Source organism: Rana temporaria, chromosome 1, assembly GCF_905171775.1.
Source record: "Rana temporaria chromosome 1, aRanTem1.1, whole genome shotgun sequence".
NCBI classification, from domain to species: Eukaryota; Metazoa; Chordata; class Amphibia; order Anura; family Ranidae; genus Rana; species Rana temporaria.
In genome coordinates, this window is record NC_053489.1 from 106,305,548 (window position 1) to 106,323,470 (window position 17,923).

The window sequence follows — 17,923 nt, forward strand, 5'->3', positions numbered from 1 at the left end:
CAACTCGTGACGCGCTGTATGCGCCGGTCGGAAGGATGTCAATCAATTAGAAACGCCCAGTCCCGCAGATTACATACCCAGAAGCGGCGGTGAAAATACGGTATGTACGGCAATGAAATTAAAAAAAAACAGCCTAATGTTATTCTGACAACTCAGCTGAATGTAATGTTAAATTTTATTTTTTTGGGTGAACCCCCGCTTTAAAGTTCCCCTTCAAGTATCCGTGTCTATTAGAGCAATTTCCAGCCCCGCCAGGGGGATCAGTCAGGTGTGTGTGTGTGTATATATATATATATATATATATATATATATATATATATATATATATATATATATATATTAGTTCAAGCCACATCAATAGAATTCTGTATAGAATATACAGAGACCTGGGATTCTTCCCTCAGATCTCCAGCACGCTGGACACTCATACTCCGTGGAGATCATATTCCAGGCCTGCTCCCTGTAGTCCCCCTCCTCCACTCACATGTCAGGGCTCCTCTCTGCCGGGGCATCACCACCAACGGACTTCTCCTCCGGGCCTGCTGTCGCCTCCCCGGCCTGTACAGGCTCCTCCGGCTGGGACCCTCCATCCCGGGCCCCGCTCCCCACAGTCCGGCCCCCCGGCCTCACATTGGGTTTGAAGCTGAGCCTCGCTCTCCGGATCATCGTGCGGCCGCCGCCTGTCCTCCCCTCCTCCTCATCACCCGAATACACACAGGAACGGCTCAGCGCACAGCCCGGTCACGTGAGCAGGTAGCGGACATGTACGGGAATAGACCGATCTCACATTGACGTCATCTTGCCGCGACGTCTGAGCATTTCCCGATGGCCTTTTACCCTCATAGATTGCTGGGAGTCATCCGCCCTGGCTGGGAGCTCTGCACTTTTCTGATATGCTGCTATGGGAGGCTTACAGAGGAATTCTATGTTTAAACCACATGTCCAAATAGCTCAAACTTACTTTACCATGGAAACAGATATATCATAACAAATCACATGTGTTTTATTACATCATAGTCTGTGATATATTTTACTTTTAAAGTTTATCTAAACGCATTTTATTTTGGAAAGAGGTTATGGTGTGTCTCATCAAGAATTCCTCCTACTGACACCGAAGATGCGGCACCATTCCACCCAATGACACCAAGAATGGGTCACGATTCCACCCACTGACACCAACGATGGGGCACTTTTTTTTTAAAGTGTATTTTGTGCGTGTACTCGAGAGAGGAGCCGGACTGCAGGAGTTCGGAGTAGGCAGGCCTCCCCCAGAGGCAATCTGCCACCTTTCTCCATGCCCCGGGTGGCAATGGCGGGTGTGTGAGGGGGTCCTCCCGCACAGCCCGCCCTACCTGCTCCGCTTTGAAGCCCAACGGGGCAGAGGGACTCCCTATAAGGGAGTGAGAGGATTTTGCCTGCTCAACCAGCCCCGTTAGTCCGTCGCCTCTCTTTTTAGAGACCGCGTGGTCAAAGTGCGTGCATGTTAACCCAATTTCGAGTGCGTGTAAGTGTGGTGGTTTTTGTGGGAGGGGGGTGGGCGTACTAAGCGCAGGCTTACCTCGCATAGCACACCCACCGGGAGCCGGGCTGAGACCACCAAACTCAATTCACATGTAGCCGAGACCGGGATCCGAACCCCTAGCTGCAGAGGTGAATGGCTTGTCAGCGCAGTGCCAATCGCGTTGAGCCACCCCAGCTCCCGCTTTTCCTTCAATTGACAGATAGGACACTAGTTATTTCACTGACACCAACAACTCCTCCCAGTAACACCAACAGTGAGGTACTACTCCTCCCACTGACACCAATGATGATGCACTATTCCGCTTACTGACACCAATGATGATGCACTATTCCTCTTACTGACACCAATGATGAGGCACTATTTATCTTACTGACACCAACGATGGGCTCTGTTCCTCCCACTGACAATGATGAGATGCTATTCCTCTCACTGACATCAATGATGGGTTACTATTCCTCCCACTGACTCCAAAGATGAGGCACTATTCAGTCCACTGACACCAATGATGTGGCACTATTCCTTCCACTGACACCAATAATTCTTCCCACTGACACCAATGAGGGGCCACTATTGCACCCTCTGACACCAAAGATGGGGAATTATTTATGCCACTGACACCAAGGATCGGACTCCTTTCCTTCAATTGACACCAACAATGGGCCAACTATTCATTCCACTGACACCAATAAAGAGCGCTTTTACTCCAATTGACACCAAAGGTGGGTCACTATTATTCCCACTGACACCAATGATGGTGAACTTGCTTTTTCTTGTAAAAGTTTAAAGACCCCTGATTTAATGCACTGTATAAGCCTTATTCATTTTTGATTGTATTACTGTATACGCCTTGCCTTGGGTAGCCAATGAATGGAGCAGAAGTTTATATTGTTTTTTATTAATGTATATTCCAGCAACACAGTTAATATGGATCCATAAGACTAAGTGAAGGGAAATCTTCTCTAGTGGGAGCAATAGTGCATCATCATTGGTGTCAGTGGAAGAATAGTGCCCCAGTGTTGGTGTCAGTGTGAGGAACAATGTCCAATCATTACTATCAGTGAGAGAAATAGTGACCCACCATTTATGTCAGTGGGAGGAATAGTGTTCATCATTGTTAACAACGGGAAGACTAGTGCCCCATCATTGGTATAAGTTGGAAGAATAGTGCCACATCATCGGTATCAGGGAGAAAAATAGTGACCCATCATTGGGGGGAGTATTTCAAAAACTGCTGATCTTCTGGGATTTTCATGCACAATTATCTCTAGGGTTTACAGAGAATCATCCGAAAAAGAGAAAATATCCAGTGAGCGGCAGTTGTATGGAGGAATATTCCTTGTTGATGTCAGACAACTCAAACAACCAGGGTATGCAGAATACCATCTCTGAACGCACAACACATTGAACCTTGAAGCAGATGGGGCTACAGCAGCAGAAGACCACACCGGGTGCCACTCCTGTCAGCTAAGAACAGGAAACTGAGGCTACAATTCACACAGGCTCACCAAAATTGGACTATAGAAGATTGGAAAAATGTTGCCTGGTCTGATGAGTCTTGATTTCAGCTGCAACATTCAGATGGTAGGGTCACAATTTGGCATAAACAACATGAAAGCATGGATTCATCCTGCCTTGTATCAACGGTTCAGGCTGGTGGTGGTGTGGGGGATATTCTCTTGGCACACTTTGGGCCCTTTAGTACCAATTAAGCATCAGGTACCAATATTCAGGTAGGCCACAGCCTACCAGAGTATTGTTGCTGACCATGTCCATCTCTTTATGACTACAGTGTCCCCATCTTCTGATGGCTCCTTCCAGCAGGATAATGCACCATGTCACAAAGCTCAAATCATCTCAAATTGGCTTCTTGAACATGACAATGAGGTCACTGTACTCCAATGGCCTCCACAGCCACCAGATCTCAATCCAATAGAGCACCTTTGGGATCTGGTGGACTGGGAGATTTGCATCATGGACGTACAGCCAACAAATCTGCAGCATCTGCGTGATGTTATCATGTCAATATGGACCAAAATCTCAGAGGGATGTGTCCAACACCTTGTTGAATCTATGCCACAAAGAATTAAGGCAGTTCTGAAGGCAAAAGGAGGTCAAACCCGGTACTAGTAAGGTGTACCTAATAAAGTGCCCAGTGAGTGTGTAGATATATATATATCTACACATCCACACACAGTATATACACAACACATACCCATAAGCAAACATATGTGAATATACTACCCAATACCACGTGCATGCTGAAGGAAAGCACATTGCAGTGGCTCACATACATCAGTGCTCTTTGATGACACAATAATTACAAATTAATACAAAATACCTGGTTGATCTTCCTTATATGAACATGTACCAATTTTGAGGTTTTAACAAGTAACATGTCTCACATTCTGCTTGTTACAATATCAGAATTGTAAAACTGCTGGTCCAGGAGTCTTCTGCATGTGTGTGGATTAAATCCCATTTATTACAAGGCCTTCTAGCATGCACTCCAGTGATGGATGACCTCGCTATAAGAATGTCTGTGCATGCACAGAACCATTGGGACCAATCAGGAGAGTTTAGAGATCAGCCAGCAGCATGGAAGGGTTAGTTAAAAAAAGACTTACGGGAGGGGATGTCATTTAAAGTGGCTGTAAATTCTTTAAAAAAACAGGCATAGGATGCATTAAAGTGGAGGTTCACCCCAAGAAAACATTTTTAACACTAGATTGGGCCTATTTATGGGAAGCAGAATCTGGTGTTTTGTTTAAAATCAATGCAGTACTTACCGTTTTACAGATAGATGTTCTCCGCCGCTTCCAGGTATGGGCTGCGGGACTGGGCGTTCCTATTTGATTGACAGCCTTCCGACCGTCGCATACAGCGCGTCACCAGTTTCCGAAAGTAGCCGAACGTCGGTGCGCAGGCGCCGTATAGAGCCGCACCGATGTTCGGCAACTCGTGACGCGCTGTATGCGACCGTCGGAAGGCTGTCAATCAAATAGGAACGCCCAGTCCCGAAGACCATACCCGGAAGCGGCGAAGAACATCTATCTGTAAAACGGTAAGTACTGCATTGATTTTAAACAAAACACCCGATTCTGCTTCCCGTAATTAGGCCCAATCTAATGTTAAAACATTTTTTCTGGGTGAACTCCCGCTTTAAGGTGAAAAAACACGAACCTTTACGACCCCTTTTAGTGTATGATTTTTTGTTGTTCAATTATTTTAAGGTGTCGAATTTTTCTAATGTGGATGGGATTCCACTTTATCCTTACCTTTTGAACTAAATCTAATAAACTTTTTTGTATACTACACTGCATAGGTGTTTGTTACTGCCTACTATTTTATACCCTGTACTATACTGCGGTTTCCCTCTTTTTCTGAATCCCCATTTAGGCAAACACCACACCTTATAATGGTGAGTCAATGAGTACCTTAAACCCTCAACTGCCTGGTGATATTCACCTTTCTCATAATCACCTGTTCAATACATACCTACAGTGAAGCATGGTGGTGGCAGCAGCATCATGCTGTGGGGATGTTTTTCAGCAGCAGGAACTAAGAGAGTAGTCAGGATAGAGGAAAAGATGAATGTAGAAATGTACAGAGACATCCTTGATGAAAACCTGTTCCAGAGCGCTCTGGATCTCAGACTGGGGCGAAGGTTCATCTTCCAACAGGACAACAACCCTAAGCACACAGCCAAGATAACAAAGGAGTGGCTATGGGACAACTCTGTGAATGCCCTTGAGTGGCCCAGACTTAAACCTGATTGAACATCCTTATGGGTAGAGCTCCAAAGGGATAAAGCTAAGGGGAAAATAATACTGGGAGTATGCTATAGGCCCCCTAACCTGAGGGAGGAGAGGGAGACAGATCTCCTATCACAGTTTGGATTAGCAGCAAGGATGGGAAGTATTATCAATGAGGGATTTTAATTATCCAGACATAGACTGGACGGAAGGAACCACCCATTAATCTAAGGCTGGCCAGTTCCTAAATGTCTGGCAGGACAATTTTATGGGTCAGATGGTAGACGTACCAACTAGAAATAAAGCATTATTGGATCTGCTGACTACCAACAATACAGACCTGATCACAGATGTGGAAATACGGGGCAATTTAGGTAACAGCGATCACAAATCAATTGGCTTCAGTATAAATCACAAAAATAGGAAACACAAGGGGAACACAAAGACACTGAATTTCAAAAGAGCCAACTTCCCTAGACTACGGACCTTGCAAGAAGGCATAAATTGGGATAAAATCTTAGGAACAAAGAACACAGAGAAGAGATGGTTTTGCTTTAAGTGCATATTAAATAAGGGCATTAGCCAATGAATCCCATTGGGTAATAAATTTAAAAGCAAACAAAAGTCCTGGATGGCTTAATTCCAATGTAAAAATGCATATAAAAGCAAAGGAGTAGGCCTTCAAAAAAAATACAAGGTTGAGGGATCATTATCAGCATTTAGACTTGATAAATAAATAAACATACTATAGCTGCTGGCTTTTAATAATTGGACACTTACCTGTCCTGGAGTTCAGTTGTTTCGGCACCAGCAGCTGATGTTTTCATCAGCTGTCGGGTGCTGCCACCGCCATTGCGGGTAAGGGAACCTGGCAGTGTAGCCTTTCGGCTTCACGCCCGGGAACCCTACTGTGCATGCGGGAGGCCCGCTCCTCTCTCCTACTAGCCCGGAAACCGGGGGAGGGAGGAGGAGGGATCCTTAGCCGTGACGTCAATATCTGTGGCTGAGGCTCCTGGAAGTGGGAAAGGATACCTGTCAAGAACCCTCCTACCCCAACCCCGAAAGGTGTCAATTGTGGCACCGGTGGGGGGAGGAATCAGATGAGTGGAAGTTCCACTTTAGGGTATGTAAACAGTAAAAAAGGAGGACAGACCATATTGGCCCCATAAAGAAGGAGGAAGGACATCTGGTTACAAAGGATGGGGAGATGGCAAAAGGTATTGAATTTATTCTTCTCGTCAGTCTTCAGAAGGGAATCGGGAGGCTTCAGTAACCAAAACTGCAGTGTCTATCCTCATGACACATCACAGGAAGCACCTCTATGGTTAACAGAAGACAAAATTAAAATTAGACTTGGGAAACTTAACATTATTAAATCACCGGGACCAGATGGCTTGCACCCAAGGGTACTTAGTCAAATAATTGCCAGACCATTGTTCCTAATTCTTACTGACAGTCTACTGACTGGAATGGTACCAGCTGATTGGAGAAAAGCCAATGTAGCACCAATATTTAAAAAGGGCCCAAAATACATCCCTGGGAATTACAGACCAGTTAGCCTAACATCAATAGTATGTAAGGTTTTGGAGGGGATGATAAGGGACTATATACAAGATTTTAGGAATGAGAACGGTATCATTAGCAGTAATCAGCATGGTTCCATGAAGAATCTATTAACCTTCTATGAGGAGGTGAGTTGCCATCTAGATAAAGGAAGGCCCGTAGACGTGGTGTATCTTGATTTTGGTTTCCCATAAACGCTTACTATACAAAATAAGGTCCGTTGAAATGGACCATAGGGTGAGTACATGGATTGAAAACTGGCTACAAGGGCAAATTCAGAGGGTGGTGATAAATGCAGAGTACTCGGAATGGTGGGTAGTGGGGTCCCCCAGGGTTCTGTGCTGGGACCAATCCTGTTTAATTTGTTCATAAACGACATGGAGGATGGGGTAAACAGTTCAATCTCAGTATTTGCGGACGATACAAAGCTAAGCCGGTCAATAACTTGTGGAAACCTTGCAAAAAGATCTAAACAAGTTAATGGGGTTGGCAACTACATACACAAGATTATGCATTTGGGTGGCAAAAATAAGAATGCAATCTATACACTGGGGGGAGAACCTCTGGGAAAATCTAGGATGGAAAAGGACCTGGGGGTCCTAGTAGATGATAGGCTCAGCAATGGCATGCAATGCCAAGCTGCTGCTAACAAAACACACAGAATATTGGCATGCATTAAAAAGGGAATTAACTCCAGAGATAAAACGATAATTCTCCCGCTCTACAAGACTCTGGTCCGGATGCACCTAGAGTATGCTCTCCAGTTCTGGGCACCAGTCCTCAGGAAGGATGTACTGGAAGTTGAGCGAGTACAAAGAAGGGCACCAAAGCTAATAAAGGGTCTGGAGGATGTTGGTTATGAGGAAAGGTTGTGAGCACTGAACTTATACTGTGGTTAATACCATACTATATGGTTTCAAGAAACTATTAGATATTGAGCACCTGAACGACCACAACATACAGGGATGTACAATGTAATACTGACATATAATCACACACTTGATGGCCTTGTGTCTCTTTTCAATCTCACCTACTGTGTAACTATGTACTATGTAACTATGTAGTATACATGGACCTGTCAGGGCTGTATATAGGAGAATAAAGGGGACCTGTCATGGCTCTATACATGTATATAGGAGTATAAAAGGACCTGTCAGAGCTCTATACATGTATATAGAAGTATAAAGAGGACCTGTCATGGCTATATACATGCATATACTAGAATAAAGGTGACCTGTCAAGGCTCTATACATGTAAATAAGAGTATAAAGAGGACCTGTCATGACTCTATACATGTATATAGGGGACTTGTCATTTCTCTATACATGTATGTAGGAGTATAAAGTGGACCTCTCATGGCTCTATACATGTATATAGGAGTATAAATGGACCTGTCAGAGCTCTATACATGTATGTAGGAGTATAAAGAGGAACTGTCATTGCTCTATACATGTATAAAGGGGACCTATCAGGGCTCTATACATGTACGTAGGAGTATAAAGAGGACCTGTCATGGCTCTATACATGTAAATAGGAGTATAAAGGGAACTGTCAGGGCTCTATACATGTATATAGGGGACCTCTCATGGCTCTATACATGTATATAGGAGTATAAAAGGACCTGTCAGGGCTCTATACATGTATAGTCCTTGGAATATCCCTCTCCTTATCTCCTCTATTAGGGATGAGCTCCAACGTGTTCACACAGTCCATGTGCAGAGCCCCCCAGGAAGTCTGCACAGCACTGCACAAACTACAGGCAGGGATACATTTCCCGATCTCTGCAGCCGAGCATCGGGAAATGTCTCCCTGCCTGTGATTAGGGCAGCGCCGTGCAGACTTCCTGGCGGGCTCTGCACGTGGACTGTGCAAACACGCCGGAGCTCATCCCTATCCTCTATTATGGTTCCAAGATCCAGGCTCCTGAAGTATCGCTAATGATTCCAATCATGGTCGCATACTTCAAATGGTGAATCATTCATGGCAACCCACAACGCCCACAAGTAGCTCCTGAACTTTTTTTGGGTGACATGCTTTACGGGATGCGGGTTGCCGCAATTGCAGTGTGATTTATCATTGCAGACCCGCACTGCGATTTTAGGTGTCATTCACATGAATGGCATCTCAAATGTGAGTCCAGCGATTTGTCATTCACACCTCGGCCCTTTCAAACCGCGGGCAGAATCACGCCAAATCTGCCGCGTTTCAAAACGCTGAAGTGTGAATGCAGCCTAAGACCCCTTTCACACTGAGGCAATGTTGAGGCATTTTAGCGCTAGAAATAGCCTCCAAATAGCGCCTGAAAACCGCTTCTGCCTGTCTTTTTACACAGTGGCGGCCTGTGTTTTTTTTGGTGGGGGAGCGGCAAACAACCACCCCCCTGTTGGTCGTGACATTTCAGTACCCCCTCCCCAGCAGGCCCTGGTGGGCAGGTTGCAGGTTCCAGCAGGCAGCGGCAGACTCAGCTAGGCAGTGGTGGGTTTTCAGCTTCGGAGGGTTGCGTTCTCCGGTGGCAGCGGGCTTCTATGGACAGTGGGCGGACTTCTGTGCGGCACCTACCTTCTTCTCCTAGGCGTCCAATAGGATCGCCTGTCCTTTCAGCCAATCGGGTGATGGGTATCAGACCTGCTTCCCGATTAGCAGGGAGGAGGATCAGTGTTGCAACAGTGAATATTCATTCGCCGTTGCAACACAACTGGGTGGGCTCCGGACGCAAAGCTCTGCGCCCCGAGCCCACCCTATTTTGAAGCCTATTAGAGCCTCTGGCTCTAATCAGTGCCCCTGGGCAGTAGGGTTGCCACCTCATCCCTTTAAATACATACACATAATAATTACACAGGTTCTGAGGCTAATTTAATGCAGGTAAGGCACCAAGTGTGTTTAATTACCACCTTAATCAGCCACAGGACCGGTGTAATCAATATGTGTTTTAAAGGGATGAGGTGACCCTACTGGGCGGTGCGCTTGCGGGACGTTAGGAAAAGTCCTGCAAGCAGCATCTTTGGGGCGGTTTTGGAATGCTGTATTTAACGCTCCCGAAAATGCCCTGCCCATTGAAATTAATGGGCAGTGCTTCCATAGAGCCTGAAAACAGGCGCTTTTAACCCCTTCTTTAGGGTTAAAAGCACCCCACTAGCAGCCAAAAAGCACTGTTAAAACGAGCAATGCTTTAGCGCTGACGTGGACCCAGTGTGAAAGGGGTCTAAGTGAGTTTGATAAGGATACACATCAATATCACGTGACATTAAATATTGCAACTACCACCATTTTTGTCTGCAGGGTCCCTGCGTTTGGAAAATGTGTATGGGGGGGTCGTTAACCAATTTTTAGGCCTGAACTTTGCATTTTAACACATATGCAAAATAAGGAACAATACCTCTGGCAGCAAAGGGGTGAAACAGTGTAGTAATAATAATCATCTCCCATTAAAATGCATTTTCTTGAAATTTGATATCACGTTTTGTACCCAATAAAAAAAGTTTGTAAACAGAATAAAAAAAATGCATTAGACTGTTACATCTGGCAGGGGGCGCTGTAGATACATTACTACCCCCGCTGGCCACCTCGGCAGCTCTATGGTAGTGAAGTAGTACGGGTGCCTGTGCGGTTCAGGTGAAGACGTAGAGTGTGAGAGCGGCGTGCCTATGGCAGGTCTGGAGGAAGGCAGCGAGTTGCTGTTCAGGCGGGGAGCCGGCCAGGTAGACATGTCTGTCATAACCGATGTTTTCATAGGCTGTCATGGCGTCCTAACCGAGTTCCTGAGGCGGGGGGCCGGTCACCCTGCGGGGTCATTGGCTGGCTTCACCCTGTACGGAGCCTCCAGCCGGGGCCTGGTGTCTCAGAGCTGCAAGTCGCCGCCTCTGCCCGGGGAACTTGTCTATAGGCCGCCTGTGATTGTGTGGTGGGCCCTGTGTCAGGCCATCGTCTTCTGTGTCCATACATCCTGTATGTGGAGATCCTCATAGGATCACATGTACTCCATATGTGTGGTTAATGAGGGATTTCAGCTGCATAGTTACACTGGTCCAGCTTCCATCAATATACATATATACACTGATTGGCCATGACATTATGACCATGCCAGGTAAGGTGAATAACACTGAATATCTCATTACAATGGCATTGGAAAGTGGGTGATGTGGGCATCAGAACTGGATCACAGAGCAATGGAAGAAGGTGGCCTGGTCTGATGAATTGCGGTTTCTTTTACATAATGTAGATGACTGGGTATCTGTGCCCAGCTTACCTGGGGAAAAGATGGCACCAGGATGCAGTATGGGAAGAAAGCAAGATGGCGGAGACAGCGTGATATATTGTGTAGTGTATTTTGCGCTACTAAATCGTGAAAAGATATATCTTCAAAAACAAACAGTGGTTAAAGCAGGGGTTCACCCTTAATTTTTTTTTTTTTTTTTTTTTTTTAGATGCCTTCAAAGTGTTGTTGCTAGGCAGAATAGTTAATCTTCCCACTTCCTGCACCTAGGTGCTTAATGCTTCCTAACCTACACCGCACAGACTCCTGGGAATGTAGTGGGTGTAACTTTCCAGGAGTCTGTGCACTCCCCAGTCTCAAAGAATCATGTGACTTGGACAGCACAGGTGCTGAAACCTGATCTGACACTGCTTGTGCAGCACTGAGCATGTGCGAGATCTGCTAGGCTGAAATCCAGGAAGTCATACAGTCTGGCTTCATGATGCCCACACTTAAGATGGCCCCAGTCAATTTCTATTTTATAAAGTGTCTAAATGCTGTAACAACCTAACAAAACGGACCTTAGTTTACAGACTAACTTTACTAGAATACATTAAGCTTGTGTATTACAGGGGTATTTATATTTAAAAAGTGAAATTGTGGCCGGAACTCCGCTTTAAAGCGGAGGTTCACCCTAAAAAACTACTTTCTACCATGCCATCCAGCATACTAGCGTCAGCTACAGTATGCCTTTATTTTATTTTTCTCTTATCACCTTCCAGGACGGCACACGAGAGATGATGGCTCCTCCCCACAGGAAACACAATCACTTAACAATTTAAAAGTCCCCACCCTTCCCCTTGATCCCCAGTATTGATTGTGTTTCTCCCGAACACATCGTCACGTTTGTTTTGTTTGAATACCTAGAGACCGGGGAGGGTCGAAGGTACCCCTGTTGAGACAGGTCTTAGGGAGGCCGGGGAGGGCTGAACTAACCTGTAGGCCTTCGGGTCTAACTCACAGGTCGCCCCAGGCGTGCACCAGCGCTCTGAGATGCGGGGAGGCTTGCCATCGCTAGGGTGCAGAAGAAACGCCGCCATTTGAAGAGCTCTCTCTTCCCGGGTACTGCTTCCTACTTTTGGAAACATGGCGCTCCAAGCCTCTCTGAGTGAAGGTGGGCTTTTGCCTCACAGCGCAACCCGGAAGGAACGCCTAGAGAGTAGCATGGGCGGCGGAAGGGTCGGCTTGCGGCTAGCCCCTGCAAGAGGTACCAACAGCCATGGACCCAGCCAAACCTCCTCATGGAACAGGAGGAGATGAAGGCATATGTGACTGCAAGCAGATCCAGGTCGGGGTGCAGTGAGTACAAATCCCCCTTGGAAAAGGAGGGGGAAGGGGAGTGAGAGCTCCTGGATTTCAGGAGTCTGGGATCCTGGAGCCAGCCAGACAGGACTGGTTTTCTCACCTTACCCTTTCCCCTCCCCAGTACAAACCTGCAGTCCTGGGGGAGGACAAAGTAATATTATGCATATGTGTATATCTCTTGTCTGGCAGAAACCCCCCAGCGGATCCCAGGAGATCCCAAATAAATGGTCTCCTGCCGCTACAGGGTATAGCTCCTCTAAAAAATAAATATGTGGGTCATAAGATAAACTCCCACTCAAAGTCCAAAGTCCTCTCATCTATACAGATGGAAAGACCGGCAACGGTTAAAACCTCCCACGAAACCGCCAGGCAGTCCGTAACCTAAGGTCTAACATAAGAGGAGCTTATCCCTAGAGAAAACATATCCTCCCAAGAAGGCCTCATCTGAATAGTATCTAGTGCCCTTCCCCCGCTTCCATTCATTCCCTTTAGTCCGGGTAGAGGAAGCAAAGGACAGGGAGGATATGAAAAGCAAAGCTGAACAGGACGTCCCTTCACCCTAGAGGGTCTGGATGGACTCCTGCGGGCAATACAGGCCTCTGAGGAGATTATAGGAATCCCTGAAGGATTAGGGCCAGCTGCCATGAATCTAACAGAATGGTGTTGTTAGGTTTTTTTTTTTTTACCCCCAAAAAAAAAAAAAAAACTTACCTCCTAAACTCTTAGGGTAGGCCCGACAAGGGGGGCAGCTTAGTGTATATATTACCCCTGTGGGGGTTGCTTATTGTCTGCAACATCTTCCCAGGTTCCAACCTATTACTTCCTCCTTACACTGCTGTTATATTTATCAGTATGTAAGGGTTAATCTGAACCTCTGGGGGCTCAGGCAACAAACCAGTTAAGCAGCCATACAGGTGTCTGATTGCCTCCAGCCTAAAAGTTATGGTCACCTCTTCACGAGAGACCTAATTGATTTCTGAGTCTGTGCTCGTTAAGACCGTAGAGACTAGGACTCGCTCCCACCTGTGTGTGGACCAGCTACACCTACTCAGACCTATGCTATAGTAGGTTAGCAGCTACCACTACTGTGGTATAATCAAACACCTCAGATTTCCATTATCTGGAACTACCATGTTCCTCCACTGGGAGGAAGGATCAGTATCTGAGATTCAGGTTATGCCTAGGATAGGTTGTTGGCTGTCCGCACATCAGAAATACACAACATGGGGAGTCTTTTATCTTGTGTCGTTCTGATATATATATATATATCCTATGACTCACCAAAAACTGATTAGGTAACGGTACGCTGTTCCTAGTCAAACGCTTAAACATTGAATGGTGGGTGATGCCTCTATTATATATCAGCACACTATCGGTATTCAGAAACGCACCACATTGAATTACTGTGGGTGAAATTTCTGTCGGATACATGACTGTATACTATTGCTCATCAGAAAAGTATGACATTGAATTGTCGGTGACACCTCTATTCTATAACCGCACACACTATTGTTATTCAGAAACGCACCACATTGAATTACTGTAGGTGAAATTTCTGTCGGATACAGGACTGTATACTATTGCTCATCAGAAAAGTATGACATTGATTTGTCGGTGACACATCTATTATATAACCGCACACTATTGTTATTCAGAAACGCACCACATTGAATTACTGTGGGTGAAATTTCTGTCGGATACAGGACTGTATACTTTTGCTCATCAGAAAAGTATGACATTGATTTGTCGGTGACACCTCTGTTATATTGTTATTTAGATACATACCATATTGATTTACTGTTGGTAAATATTTCTGGAGGTTACATGTCTGAACACTATTGCTTATCAGAAACGCATGACGTTGAGTTACTGATAGCGACTTTTCTGCTGATTATATGACTGTACAATTTTTGCTAAACAGAAACGCATAACATTGTATTATTGGTTATGATATTTATGTATTCAGATATGCACTGCTTCAAGGTTTCCGTTTGCTAGTGGCATCTCTGTTGATTAGATGACCCGGCAAGGTTGCATTTAGTAACACACTGAGTTGTCGGCAACATTCTGTTGGTCATATAACTGTCCAAGTTTTTTCTAATAAAAATCATGCACAACTTTGTATTGTGGGTTCAATGACGGTTTAACATTACTATCCAGAAACGCACAGCATTGTTTTTTTGCTAGTAGCGTTTTTTCTATCGGGTATATGACTGTGTAGTGTTGGTAATCAGGAATATACAATGTTACTGTCTGTAACATCTGTTGTCCTATGCCCTGTTGTTTATCTGTAATGCGTTAATACCACCCTCTGCTAGTTATTACTGCAGTTAGTATAGCAACAGCCATACACGGTTGAGGCCGCATATGTCCTTTTTTGTTGTCTGCATGCGGCTGCAATTCATGATCATCAGAAATATACTTTAGGTGCTAGTGTTACTTTCTGTTGATTTAGAGGACCGTACTGTGGTCAGTCTCAGGAATAGACAACACTAAATTTGTTCTTGTCATCCCGTCTTGACTCTATTACCTGGGATCGCTGCAAATAGAAAAAACACAGCAGTAGAAGGTGTCTGTACCCTCTGCGTTTAATTACTCAGAAAAACACCATATTGGCTAGTGGCCTCTTTGTTGGATGCAGGACCTATAACCTATTAAGCATCAGAAACTCACACTTGGAGCTTCTGTCCTTTCTCTGGGCTGAGGTTATATGGTATCTTATTGCATATTAGAATTACACAACATCTCTTAGGTTGGTTGTGTCTTCTCTATCCTACAGGTGTCTGTATATCAGAAAACACAGCAGTGAAGGCTGGGGGTGTCTTCCTGTTTTGTGTTCCATGTTAAGTCTGAGCTTGCTACCCTTCGGAAATACAAGATTTATGACCTGTATATCAGAGATGTTTTGGTCACTTTATTTCAGACCTCATTTTCCAGGTACATGGAAGGAACAAGATTTCTGATTGCAGGCCTTTACTTCTAGGCATGCCAGAATTCCCTGGACCTTGGACCCAGTAGGGTTTTAGGACACTGGAAGGAGGTCATAAAATCACCTATCAGGTTTTTGCCCTAGTAGAAAAAGGGTAACGCTTTTAGGAGCTGTTTGCTTAAAAATTCAGCATCAGAATCTTCTGACTGTTTCTCCCGATCCGATAGGTTTATGGCTCGGCATATGTTCTTCATGTCACCCCCTTGGACGAACTGGATGTGAATAACCAATATTCGTCTTTTACTCCTACTATAGCATTTGTCCCTTTATGGTAGGGATCTGTTTAACTTAACACTCCATTGGTGCTTGGAGTGAATCATGACCTCAAACACTGGATATTTACAGAATACTGTATTCTGTTGGCGTGTGGCACTCATGTGTTTACCCTGAGAATATAGGGTAAAAGGTGTCTGCGTGTTATACGCAGGGGGCGGTAAAAAGTTTTTTTTCTTTCCCCGACACTTTTGTTTCTTTTCTGTTATATACCAATTAATGCAGTGGTTACTCGCAATTTAGTAACAGGCTCTTTTTCTGCGCAGTTTAATATACTGACTCGCAGAGTTATAAGGAGCCTGGGGTATATAGAACAATTTCACAGCCGACATGTCAGCATTCAGATGGGAAGAAACCCAGAAGTGGGGAATGACCAGGATGAGACCTACTTGCCAAACGCCTTGCAGTGCAGCCGTTTTGACCGGTCTAGCAGTGTGCGTTGGAGACAGAATTTTGTCCACGCGTATTGGCGGGCGCATGGATGAGCCACGCCAAGGCATCCTGTGGTCCTGACACTGACCAATAAGTGTCCTCACTATGAAGTCGCATGCATTCCAATGAATGGAGGTGGACAGGTGGACTGAAGGGAGTGCAGGAGCACACCAAACGCCTTGTTTAGCCACATACCTGTCCAGCCATTTGAATCAAGGGAATAAACTTCCCTTAAACCTAGTATCCTTGAGCGGGGTTATTTCTTGTTTCACCATGACTATGGCAAACAAAAAGGGGACCCACAAGGATTGTCCATCAGGAGACCTTTTTTCTTTCTAAACCATTCTCCTGAACAGACTAGTGTCTTAAAACCAGATGTTTTGTCTTGGTTGATCAAAGTAGGTCCTTGTTTCACAGAACAAATGTCTAGATGGTCCTACGCAGCAGTGGCAGACATTATCGACCACGATGTCTAGAATATTGGCACAGCCAACCTTTCTATCCTAAAAAATACTCAGGCTCTCAGAATGTTTTTTCTTTAAGAGCACGTGCCACCTAGACCTTGCACCCAAAGAGGAGACAAGGGCATAGGTGGAGCAGACCTGCAGGTCATTTACATGATCCAGCTAGGATACCTTCATCACACACTAGGGAGTGGAGGTGGTGAAATAAAATCAGATTCTGACACCGAGCAGAAGACCTTGCAGGCAAGGGTCCCACCCTAAAGTAGGCCTTTTTGGTTCCTTGATTATCCTCTCGTGTGCCGTCCTGGAAGGTGATAAGAGAAAACCTACGTTACTTACCGGTAACGGTATTTCTATGAACCTTCCAGGACGGCAGGCCTACTTCCCGCCCTATGTGGAGGGAAAAGATAAGCTAAACGCTAGGTGGTAAGTACCTATACGGAACAAGGTCCCTTGTGAACCAGTTCAGGATTACTTTATTACATACTGGGGATCAAGGGGAAGGGTGGGGACTTTTAAATTGTTAAGTGATTGTGTTTCCTGTGGGGAGGAGCCATCATCTCTCGTGTGCCGTCCTGGAAGGTTCATAGAAATACCGTTACCGGTAAGTAACGTAGGTTTTTTGTGCCGTACTCAGTTTAATCCATTAGTTTCGTTTCTGACACCCGCGGGGAGTAGGCGTTCCTATGCAGAGGGGAATATGATTGACGGCCGGCTATGGCGCGTCACGCTTCCCGAAAATAGCCGGAGTAGGACTCGGCTCTTCACGGCGCCTGCGCACAGACTAGGAGCTGACTGCGCCGTGAAGAGCCAAGTCCTATTTAGGCTATTTTCGGGAAGCGTGACGCGCCATAGCCGGCCGTCAATCATGTTCCCCTCTGCATAGGAACGCCTACTCCCCGAGGGAGTCTGAATGGATTAAACTGTCAGCACAGCGAAAAAAAAAAAAAAAAAAAAGGCATACTGTTGCTAACGCTAGTATGTTGGATGCATTGGTAGACAAAAAAAAAAAGGCATACTGTTGCTAACGCTAGTATGTTGGATGCATTGGTAGACAAAATTTTTTTTTTTTTTTGTTTTTTTTTTGTCTACCAATGCATCCAACATTCTAGCGTTAGCAACAGTATGCCTTTTTTTTTTTTTTTTTTTTCGCTGTGCTGACAGTTTAATCCATTCAGACTCCCTCGGGGAGTAGGCGTTCCTATGCAGAGGGGAACATGATTGACGGCCGGCTATGGCGCGTCACGCTTCCCGAAAATAGCCTAAATAGGACTTGGCTCTTCACGGCGCAGTCAGCTCCTAGTCTGTGCGCAGGCGCCGTGAAGAGCCGAGTCCTACTCCGGCTATTTTCGGGAAGCGTGACGCGCCATA

General features: G+C 45.4%; 2 protein-coding genes across 7 annotated transcripts in view; one reads left to right on the forward strand and one right to left on the reverse strand.

The window, feature by feature from the left end:
- BDP1 (B double prime 1, subunit of RNA polymerase III transcription initiation factor IIIB) overlaps positions 1 to 858 on the reverse strand; it is a 135,524-nt gene extending 134,666 nt beyond the window's left edge. For 4 of the 5 annotated variants that reach the window (XM_040341500.1, XM_040341494.1, XM_040341486.1 and 1 more), the window contains exon 1: positions 485 to 858. In XM_040341500.1, coding sequence (XP_040197434.1) covers positions 485 to 666 — 182 coding nt within the window. In that variant the 5' untranslated portion in view covers positions 667 to 858. The remainder of the gene's footprint in view (positions 1 to 484) is intronic. The other variant, XM_040341505.1, reaches the window with a different exon arrangement.
- A 9,537-nt stretch (positions 859 to 10,395) lies between these two features.
- Positions 10,396 to 17,923, forward strand: part of LOC120930288 (survival motor neuron protein-like) — a 36,720-nt gene continuing 29,192 nt past the window's right edge. Inside the window, exon 1 of one of the 2 annotated variants that reach the window (XM_040341515.1) lies at positions 10,396 to 10,535. In XM_040341515.1, the coding sequence (XP_040197449.1) occupies positions 10,482 to 10,535 (54 nt within the window). In that variant the 5' untranslated portion in view covers positions 10,396 to 10,481. The remainder of the gene's footprint in view (positions 10,536 to 17,923) is intronic. The other variant, XM_040341512.1, reaches the window with a different exon arrangement.